Source organism: Euleptes europaea, chromosome 7 (assembly GCF_029931775.1).
Source record: "Euleptes europaea isolate rEulEur1 chromosome 7, rEulEur1.hap1, whole genome shotgun sequence".
Lineage (NCBI taxonomy): Eukaryota > Metazoa > Chordata > Lepidosauria > Squamata > Sphaerodactylidae > Euleptes > Euleptes europaea.
Window position 1 is genome coordinate 12,477,406 of NC_079318.1, and position 11,093 is coordinate 12,488,498.

Consider the following 11,093-nt stretch of genomic DNA (forward strand, 5'->3'; position numbering starts at 1 on the left):
TCCTTAATCTCCACCCACAGTGGGAAGAGGGAAAGCAGCACACTGGGGAGTGGGGGAGACAGCACAAGAGTTTAGACCAGACAAATTCATCAAGTGAATACAAGTACTTAGCTAGGCTCATATTACAGCTTTATCTCAGAATGCTGTTTAGGTCTATCAGCTGAGCACTTTTCTCTGCCAGAGGACAGTTCCTAACTTAGGTTGGACCAGGCAAGCAGTTGCGCAGCTAGTTTAGTGGTTTTCCATACCTGTGGAGTTAGAATGTGATGAAGATCAGCTCAGCCTGGTTGGGTCACTTTCTGAAATGACTTCCATTAGTGTCTCATATTCAGCGTATTCTCTTAGGGTCTGTATCATTTCATCTAGCAATTCTTCTCCCAACAGGAATTTTTCAATGTGATACACTGATCTGGTTATTCTGTGGTCAGTAACTCGATCCTGTGGAAAGTTGTAGGTTCTGATCTTCTCAGACCTTCCTTTGGTCCCAGTCTATTCAGAAGACAACAAAAAAAATCACATATTGTTATACATGACAATGTTCGCAGAATACTGAGGGAACATTATTTTTCATGGAAGTAGTTATAGTTCTCTTGGAGACGGAAAACGTAATGTCATGTAGTGTCATAAATATATAAGCATCAACAAAGAAAACCCTGAGGAGCTTATTGAGAAGGGGAGATTAATACATTTAATTTGAAATATCAATACACTTCAAACAATTATTTTGTTCTTTGGTAAAATGTTTATTTATTTATTTAATTGGATTTTTAGGCCCGTCTTCCATACTAGGTTCGGCTCAGAGTGGCTTACGACCATTTAAAACAATTAAGACAGCCATAAGTTACAATAAAACATTTCAACAGTGATACAAACTATGCACCTTCAATTTTAGCAGCAAGATAACCTACTACCAAGTGGAGAAATAATAATATTATAGCAGGATTCACAGCAGAGGCAGATATGAGAAGGAAGGGGGGCCATCCAGATGGAAACTCACTGTCCTCAGCCATATGCTTGGCGGAACAGCTCAGTTTTACAGGCATTGCACAACTGTTTCAAATCCCGCAGGGCCCGAACCTCGCTGGGCATAGTGTTTCACCAAGGTAGGGCCAGAGGCGAGAAGGCCCTGGCTCTGGTCGAGGACAGCCAGGTATTTTTCAGGCCAGGGATCACCAGTATATTTTCTCCAGCTGAGCACAGAGCTCTTCAAGGGGAGTATTCAGCAGAGGTGGCCCTGCAGGTATGATGGTCCCAGACCATTTAAGGCTTTAAAGGTCAATACCAAAACCTTAAGCCTGACCCAATGCTCAATCTGGAGTCAGTGCAGCTGTTGGAGAACTGGTTGGATGTGTGCTCTCCAAGGGGTCCCTGTGAGGACCTGCGTCGCCGCATTCTGGACCAGCTGAAGTTTCCAGATCAGTCTTAAGGGAAGCCCTGCATAAAGCAAGTTACAGTAGTCCAGTCTGGAGGTGACTGTTGCATGGATCGCTCTGGGTAGGTCAGGGCAAGAAAGTTGGGCCACCAGTAGCTTGATCTGGCGATGTTGGCAAAAAGCCACCCTGGCTATATTGGTGACCTGTGCCTTCATTGAAAGGGAGGCATCCAGGATCACTCCCAGGCTCTTGATGGATGCAGCTACTTTTAATTGCACCCCATCAAGACTTGCCACCTACATCCCCATCTCCAGTGGTCAAATAACTATTTTGTGTTTTGGTACAGAAGGAGCATAACACCACACTAGGCTAAATAGTTACAGAATGCAAAGGGCCCTTATGTAATTTTTAAAGCCTGAAAAAATGTAAGAGTTTGTCCAGTAATACGTATTAACTCAGACTGCATGAAGCCACACAACCTCTACTCTACTACAGGTGAACAGATGGTGTATTTTTTGTGTATATGTGTGGTCTCTATATCCCCTTCAGATATGGAGAGATCCAGTAAGTACAGCAGCAACTTCACAACCTGCCACTGTATGCAGAAATCTCTGGACTAAGACATCTACTTTGCACATGACCAGACATACACTCCCCCCACCCCAACTTGAACACTGGTTGCTCAATGAGTGAAGGCTCTTGCACATAAACTACTCCCTACTAAGACCAATCTGACCTGGGCCTCCAGTTAAGATGTGGAATCAACACTTGTTAATTTTTTGACACCTAATAAATTATTCAAAAAAATTTTTATGTCCATTCCTATCAGACCAAACTGTGACACCCACATTCAGCTTAGAGCTGCAAATTTAAGCAAATAAGAGATTTGTTAAAATATGAAATTTTGTTAACTGATAAAGATTTTGTCATAATAGAGGTAAAGTGTTCATAAATATTAATAAGATATATTGCAGTTTTTAATTTTATTTTATTATATCTGGGGGCCTCAACAGAGAAAAGCAGCCTGGGCCTCTCTAGACTGAGAGGGCCTGCTCCTTACACACATAAAACTAGTTATGTCAAATTAAAGGAATCTGTTCTGACAGTGTGAAATGGAACACTTCAGCAATAGACAAATTATGTGGGGCTCCTTCATTTTAGCTTGCATCTAACCAATTTTAAATCATTGCCTGTCCTTTCAAGAATCTCCATCCTTTTCTACATCATTCACTATGCCCTATTAACATCCTGAGTTTTCACCCCTGTAACTCTGCCTTGTGTCTCAACCATTCTTCTGTACCCCAATTATATCATCATATCATGCCTCCTCACTATACTTTCCACATCAGGCTCCAGAGATATTATTCCTTGTTAAAGTAAAAATTACCTGAACCTTTCTGGCACTCTCTCTCTTTCTTGACTCTTCTTCAAGTTTTATATTATATAATTTGGCACGAAGCACCTGCATAGCATTTTCTTTATTTCTGATTTGAGACCTTTCTTGTTGACATTCAGCTACCACACCTACAGTGACATGAAATACTAATGTAAATTACCCCAAGCAAATTTTGATTGTCACAACCTAAGGAGTTGGGGAGTTGTTAGCCACTTTTAAACTGAACTAGAAAAGCAATATAAATTATTACTTACAGATAAAAAAATAGAACAATTTGAGTCCATAAAAAAAGGACAATTTGAGTCCAGTAGCACCTTAGAGACCACTAAGATTTTGGGGGGTATGAGCTTTTGAGAGTCAACGTTCCCTTTGTCAGATATTCTCTTTAACTCTTGAAAGCTCATGTGCCAAAGAAAACCTTATTGATCTCTAAGGTGATGTGTGTGTGTGTAAAGTGCCGTCAAGTCGCAGCCGACTTATGGCGACCCCTTTTTGGGGGGGGGTTTCATGGCAAGAGACTCACAGAGGCGGTTTGGCAGTGCCTACCTCTGCACAGCAACCCTGGACTTCCTTGGTGGTCTCCCATCCAAATACTAACCAGGGCTGACCCTGCTTAGCTTCTGAGATCTGACGAGATCAGGCTAGCCTGGGCCATCCAGGTGAGGGCCTCTAAGGTGATACTGGATTCAAATCTAGCTGTTTTACTGCAGACCAACACAGCTAACCTTTGAAACTATAAAAAATACAATATTGGACAGAAAAAGGACATTATATCAGAAATTCACTTCAGAAAGACATGCAACTCAATTTAAACTTATTCAACAATTTCTTTTTAAAAATCTGTTAAGTCCTAAGAGCAAAATGTCATTAGATGTAAGGTAGTATGCGTTACTGAAGATGCAGTTATGTTGAGTCTGGTGTACATTTGTCAGACAAGTAAAGCAAAATTCTGTTCCACAGAACGTCCTCCCCAAGGCTTTTCTAAATAGTTTTGGAAACGCATGAAGAATCTATAGACTACTACATTTCATTTTGATGACAGAACAGTTTTGGCCTGTTAAAATTACACTGGAAAGAGGAGGAGTAGTCTTGAGGCTAAAAAAAGAAAACAAAAACTGAAAGTGTACATTTGTAACACCAAGTGAGAATCTTACAATTGGCCATTCATTACTACTGGAAGATTATTTGGGAGGAAAACAAGCACCTGAAGAAGCCAAATATGTAGACACAGGGTCCTTTTCCAATGTTATTAAAGATATACTTACAAGACTAACAGTCTAGGGAATTTATATATTTGTTGAGGAGTCAAAACTCGTCAAAAATGCATGTTTTTAAGCAATCCTAAATTATAACAATTCTCGCACAACTACTTCCCAAGTTTTTTTAAAGTATGCTTTTAGATATTTAAAGTGTACATACAACACTACGTGTTTACAAATGAGTCTGTCACAGAGCTGGGACTGGCTGTGGCTCTTTGTCTACTATACATTTGCTGGCAAACCCAGACTCGCTACCATGTATAGCTGAATATGTGATCACCTTACATGAAGCCAGACCAACAGTCCTCCATCTATTCTGCCCGGGTCGCCAGTTTCTATTTTCCATGCCCTACTACTAGAGATACTTTTTAACCTGAAGTACCAGGCCTAAGTTGGCACTCTCTGTGCGCCAAATATGAGTTCTACCACTGAATGATATCACCACCACGTCAGCATTTACGGATAAATCATGAGATGAGACAAGTAAGTGTCTGAGCACGAGAACAAATTTTGCCACAGAAGGAAAAGGTATTTTAACTCACCTGTGGGAATGTGAACTATTCGAACAGCACTGTTTGTGGTATTCACATGCTGACCACCAGCTCCACTGGCTCGTTTTGTTTCAATACGCAAATCTTTGGGATTAACTGTCAGATTTATCTGCAACAAGAAAAGACATCTTGCTTTTCCTTTGAAAGGTACTGACCGTTAATCTAACGAACAATTTGTTTTTATTCCAACAGGCAGCATAATTTGTTTTCACTGGGAGATTTGACACCTTTTAGAATTGGTCTTCCCTTTCTGAATAAAGGACAAGACAAATAGCAGAACTGAATTCAGGTGAGTTCTCTGAAAGCAGAATGAGAATAAAAGCAAAACTTTTGTACCTCAGTGGGTTGTGGTAATACTGCTACTGTCATTGTGCTAGTATGAATGCGTCCTTGCCTCTCTGTCTTAGGCACTCGTTGTACACGATGTACTCCTCCTTCAAACTTCATGTGTCTGTAAGCTTCAAGACCTCCTACAGTGGCAGATGCATGTCTCAAACCACCTTAAATTAGAATTAAAAAAACCCTGAATGTAAGCATACTCTGCAATGCAACTCGAAGAGCCTGTTAAAATATTGATGTGGTGAGACAACAGATTTTTAGACCAGGAGCAAAACATTCATTTTATTTTATGCTTTTGTTCAGGGCCTACTTTTGAGGTACTTAATATTTATTACTTAGAATTAATATTTCTCCTACCACATCAGAGGTATGCAATAATCCTCACTACAACACAAAACTTTAGAACAGTGGTGGCAAACCTATGGCACGCGTGCCAGAGGTGGCACTCAGAGCCCTCTCTGTGGGCATGCGCCCCGTCGCCCCAGCACAGAGTTTGCCTGAGTTCGTTACTAGAAAGCCGGAGGGACATGGGGCTGGGCTGCTTCCCTCTCCCTCTCCACGTGCGCCTGAGGGCATTTCTCACATCACCCGCCCCTCTGCCCAGCAGCCTAATGGGAGCGCTTCCTCCCTCCCGTCACATGCGGCAGGGCAGCTCACATGCCGGGCATCTCACATGTGGCATGAGGGTGCGGCGCGGACGGCAGCCTGTTGAGTGTGGTGAAGGTGATTCCCGTAGTGGGGTTGGAGAGGAGCTAGGTTCAAATCATGCCAAATACAAACAACTTCTTATTGAAAAGTAAAAGTTTGCATCATTGAAAGCTCTGTTATTGTGTTTTTCTTTCAAGACAAGATGTTAATGTATGAGTTGTTTTTTCTAAACTAAAACCTCAGTATTCAGGTTAAATTGCCGTGTTGGTACTTTGCGATAAATAAATGGGTTTTGGGTTGCAGTTTGGGCACTCGGTCTCTAAAAGGTTCGCCATCACTGCTTTAGAAGATCAGACTTCCTCTAAACATTAGCAACTCTTCTACTTCTCCATGTCTGAAACATCTTACCTTCCCCATATCCTATTGGCTACATCTTTTAAAGATGCTCAAACTCATATTTAAAGATGACCAATTGTAAATCTTAATCTTAGCGTCAATGTAAAAAGTTAGAACTATATTACTGTCCTCTGTGTCTATACAAATGTGTAAGAATCTAATACCAGATGAAATGTTACTTTAATTCAGTATTTTTAAAAATCATTTTCATTTGTAGTCCACCTTTCACACTGGGACTCCACATAGATTACAAGCACAATAGACCTATTTGGTCAATCAGTGAGCCGATAAGAACATATGATAACGTCTGAAAAGCAATAGCAGAATCTAACAGCAAAGCAACCCACAGCAGAAAGTGCTCAGCACTGAAAAGCAGTACATGAACAGGAGTGTCCGAGCCACCTATAGGCACTTTCTATTTATTATGTTTTTATCCCATCCCTCTTCAAAGGGGCTCAGAGTGACATACACGGTCCTTCCCTTCTTCACAACTACAACCATTTCTATATGTGTTTGTAGTTCTCATCTATACTTTTCCTTTCTGCTCCCACGTTCCATCCTTCAACGTGATCAGCACTGGAAATTCAAACAGCCTATCTATATATGAAAGAAAAAAGACATTTATGTGGAGCCATCTTGAGTATTTTGTATCCTGGCCAAACAGGAGCTTGGGCTACTTACCTATATCACTGGGCATATATTCCAGTATTTCAAAATTCCAACTTTTATAGGCAGCATAGTGTTGATACATGTCAAACATCTCAGCTGTGAACAGCATTGCTTCCTGCCCCCCAACTCCAGCAGTCACTTCTAGGATGAGATCACTTTCATCTGTTTCTTCTGAAGGAATCAAAAGCAGCACTATCTGCAATGCACAACAGCAGGGCCTTCTGAATTTTTTTCTTTTTTTACTAACAATAAAACTCCAAATTGGATGAGACTACAACACTAGGATAAAATGGAAGATTTAAAGATTACTTCAATCAATGTTAAGGGGCTGAACTCTCCCACTAAAAGAAAGAAGGTATTTCACAAGCTTATCAAATCTAATTCAGACTTGATTTTTCTCCAAGAAACACATATTAAAGACTCTCACGATAATTTTTTTAAATGCGACAAATTGGGCACCTTATATTCATCCTCATCGCTAAGAAAAAAGGTGTGGCAACATATGTGAAGGGCAACAAATTCACTGTCATAGATTTCTTAAAAGACAAGAAGGGGAGAGATTTCATTCTCTTAACCCAAGGAGCCAACGGTAGGAAATTCACGTTCGCAAATATTTATGCACCAAATCAGGCAAGGGAAAGGTTCTTTAAAAACGTTTTTGAAGTACTGTAACTCATGTTATAGCAGGGAAACCAGGTCAGACAGTAGCAAAGTATTCTACTTCAGCAACAAGTGGAAGACTTAAAGCTTTGTGGCTACTAGTTTAGCACCTGCTGCCCTTAAAAGCTTTCTGCTCCTATGTTCCATTCTTCAACGTGATCAGCAGTGGAAAGGCACATGATGGCTAACCTCTAATTCATCTGCCTGATGGGAACCCCAACATTAATTTTTTTTTAAATTTCAGCCCTGGCTGAAACTCCCTTTCCAATAAGACCAGGGCCCTGCAGGATCTTCAACAATTCTGCAGGGCCTGCAAAATGGAGTTGTTCCACATGGCCTAAGGTTGAGGACAGCTACGGTTCTACATCTGTGCGGCCTCCCTCCCCCCTTTCCCCCCACTGTATTTACATCATGGATTGCAATTATATGGGGGACCTGGCTGCCTGAAAGCCACAGTTTACCAGGTTGAACTGTTTCACCAGGTTGATATCTGCACACAAAATATACAAGAGACTTATACTAACCAGTACTACAACAACAACCCAATATACCAGTTGTTTGAATAATTGAGAATAAACTTTACAACATATTCACTTACCTGGTTGGGTTTTAAACTGTTTGTATTTGCATTTGTTTACATCATTGTATTTCTATATATGTGTGCAGACTTAAGAAAAAGTTTTAACTAACCACTGAAAAAGTTTTAACTAACCACCCTAGAGGCCGAAACACGTTTGGGTTTGTGGTTATAGATATCAACCTAAGTTTTGCCATTGTGCTATTTTAATGCTTTTAAAGAATTTTAAATTTTGCACAGCGCTTCTAATAAATTATATTTGTAATATTTCTACATAGACTTATATAAATCTTCCTCTCACCCAACCTCAGGTACCCAGCCACAGTGTTTACCCATACAAGAATCTTGGAACCTGTTGGCTTCTGGTTTACTCATACAAGAATCTTGGAACCTGTTGGCTACTGGTTCAGGACTGACAAAAGGAAGTACTTAAAACACACAATGCACCATTAACTCATGGAATTCATTACCACAAGATGTGGAGACAATAATTTCCTTAAAGGGGAAAGCAAATTCAAGGAAGATAACTCTGAGAATATATGCTCTTAATTGCTGGAGACAAACATGCCAAAGCTTCGTCCCTGTTTGTTCCTATCCCGAAGGATCTAGCTGACCACTGACGGAAACAGAATACTAGTCTAAACAGACTAGAATATTTGCTCTAGCATGCCCATTCTTATGTTCTAAGAAATCATTAGGCAGAATAAATTGAATTGTGGTGTAGTGGTTTGAGTGTCAGAGTCAGGTTCAAATCCCCACTCTGCATGGAAGCATGCTAGGTGACCTTGGGTGAGTCACATACTCTCAGCCTAACCTACTTCACAAGATTCTTGTGAGTATTCAGTGGAGGAGGTGAGAACATGGTACGCTGGTTTGAGTCCCCATTGGGTAGAAAGGTTGGATATAAGTGAACAATTAACTCACTCTGCTTCTGTAATACCCACAGTCAGATTTTACTGAATTCCTCCCATGTCCCCCTCAATTTTCCCACAATGCAGCTTTTCATCTTGGAACAATAACTGTCCCATATTACGTTTCTCTTGTTATTTGCTGTCCTAAATTTCTCTGTACAGCCCTTGGCTCATCTTTTATATCTTGAGAATGTGACTTTTGCAGCATGGCTACCACTAAAAAAATAAATATTTCACACAGTCAGAACCCACATATGTTTTGATCACAAGGGCATTAACCACACTTACTTCCTCCTTCCCTCACCTTGCAGCTGCTGTTGCTAATTTGCTAATTATCCATGTGACACAAATAACCATATATTACTGAGTGAAGAAGGGGGAAGGAGGAGTCACCCTTGCAATAGTAGCCACACCTCAAAAGTTGGTATAAAGTTGAGCCCCCAAGAGGTAGGTATACTCTGTTTGGGAAACATGAGAAAAACTCCTCTGTTGCTGAACATTTATTACTAAAGAATGTACTGGTAAAAAGACTCTCTCTATGCCTTCCCAGGATGCCTTTGTTCATTGGATGATCACATTTTTTTCTTGGAATACATAGTACTTAATTCCTGAATCCTGACCTTTAATATTAGAAAGCATGTGTGCCATTGATTGCATGGCAGGTATCCTTTCCTCCAATCCGTTGGATAGCACTTGACAAACACGATAAGATAGTATCCTACGTTTTGTAGGAAACAGGGTTGTTATGAGGCTAAAATGGAAGAGAGAACTGTGTAAGCCGCTTTGGGATCCCATTTGGGAGAAAAGCAAGGTATAAATGAAGATAAAATAAATAAAAAATTAGGTGAAGAAAGTGATCCAGCAGCAGCTCTCTGAGCTCTCCAATGTGTCATTCTAGCCTAAGACACTTCTCAATGAGCAACACATATACAAGTATCCAGTGTTTACATGTACACTACCTAGTTAACTATGATGAATAAGCAGCCACTCCAAAGTCTGCATTTGAATCTGGGCCTCCTAGATCCCTGTCTAGCCACTACAATACATTAACTAGGCTAAAAAGTAATTCATATTCCTTCTAAGAACATCCTTATTGGTTCTGCAATCACAAACAAATAATAATAGTGTTGAGAATGAAATACCTGGCGTTTCAGTTCTTCTATCTCTTTGTGACAGGAAACAACTTCCTTTTCTGCAAGCTGCCGCAAATCTTCATTTTCATCTAAAACAATGCAGTATACTATTTTACAGCCACAAAATTTAATATATTTTTCATTAATACCACTGCTACAAATGTTGTGTTAAGCTTTGTAGCCACATCCATGTCAGAAAAGATTCTTCCATTTGTTGTTTCTACATTTGGAGCATGGACTAGCACACTGCAATTGTATACCATTCAGAAAAAGAGCGAATGCTATTTAGACTGGCAGCTAGATCCTAAACACATTTACCCAAAGACCCATTAAGTTCCACTGGACTTACTGCCAAGTAAACACACTTAGGATTGCACCTTTAAATTCTGTATCATGTTCTTTAACAGATGAAATGAATGCCTGTGAAATAAATAAACCTGACTTTCAACTTTGAATATTTAGGTAAAAGATTTTTTTCTGATTCCCTCTTACACAGATAATCAAGCTTTATTTTTAAGGTTTGATAGAAATATTTTGGCCTGTCTCGTTCTTTAGAATGTGTTTAAACAGTCCCTTTTATAAACCTTTGTCAAGAGAGCATTTCTGTCAGACTGATCCAAGATAAACGGCTAATCTCTTCCTCCAATATCTCAGCTTGCTTTACTTGGCTAAGTCATCTGGTGTGACTGCTGTAGACACCTGGACACATTGCATTTATTCTCAGTGCTTGGAGCTCACTGAAGTCTACATAGCTTACCCTGTCCCTGGGCCAGTCACTCATTCTCAGTGCAACCTATCCCACAGGTCTGCTGTGAGGATAAAATGGAGGAAAGAAGAAGGATGCTGTAACCCAGTTTGGGTCCCCACTGGGGAGAAAAGCAAAATATAAATATCTAAATAAATTAATTAAGTCATGTGGGAGGATGGGCAGGTAGGCTTACAAGTACCTTCTCCAGTAATGTTCCTATACCTGTGGAGGCCACCACCTTCACACCCTGCCTGTGAACTTCCCACAGACACCTATTGATGAGCTCATAGCGTTGGATCAGATAGACTTCTGGCCTCGCTAGACTACGGCAGCTCAAGCAGTTTATTATTTAATTAATGGTGTAAACAGACAGGGCTCGAAAATACCAAGACCACGGTCACACAGCCCAGATAACCTACAAGAACCAATGAAC

At 40.3% G+C, this 11,093-nt stretch overlaps 1 protein-coding gene across 2 annotated transcripts; it reads right to left on the reverse strand.

Moving 5' to 3' along the window:
• Window positions 1-241: 241 nt before the first annotated feature.
• MTRF1L (mitochondrial translation release factor 1 like) lies at window positions 242-9,984 on the reverse strand. 2 transcript variants are annotated; one of them, XM_056852983.1, is made up of 6 exons: window positions 9,922-9,984; window positions 6,644-6,802; window positions 4,916-5,079; window positions 4,571-4,688; window positions 2,761-2,897; window positions 242-489 (listed from the first exon to the last, which is right to left on the reverse strand). In XM_056852983.1, the coding sequence occupies exons 2-6, from the start codon at window positions 6,738-6,740 to the stop codon at window positions 274-276; spliced, it is 732 nt and encodes a 243-aa protein (XP_056708961.1). In that variant the 5' UTR covers window positions 6,741-6,802; window positions 9,922-9,984; the 3' UTR covers window positions 242-273. The 2 variants fall into 2 exon arrangements, with proteins under 2 accessions (XP_056708961.1, XP_056708962.1); XM_056852984.1 differs by lacking the exon at window positions 9,922-9,984 and having other exon boundaries at window positions 4,916-5,049; window positions 6,644-6,825.
• Between the last annotated feature and the right edge of the window lie 1,109 nt (window positions 9,985-11,093).

Excerpts from the sequence above, each read along its gene's own strand:
- MTRF1L (XM_056852983.1), bottom strand. The coding sequence starts at position 6,740 with ATGCTGTTCACAGCTGAGATGTTTGACATGTATCAACACTATGCTGCC. Across the intron at positions 2,898-4,570 it reads AATAGTTCACATTCCCACAG|GTGTGGTAGCTGAATGTCAA; the intron begins GTGAGTTAAAAT and ends ATGTCACTGTAG. Across the intron at positions 490-2,760 it reads AGAGTGCCAGAAAGGTTCAG|ACTGGGACCAAAGGAAGGTC; the intron begins GTAATTTTTACT and ends TCTTCTGAATAG.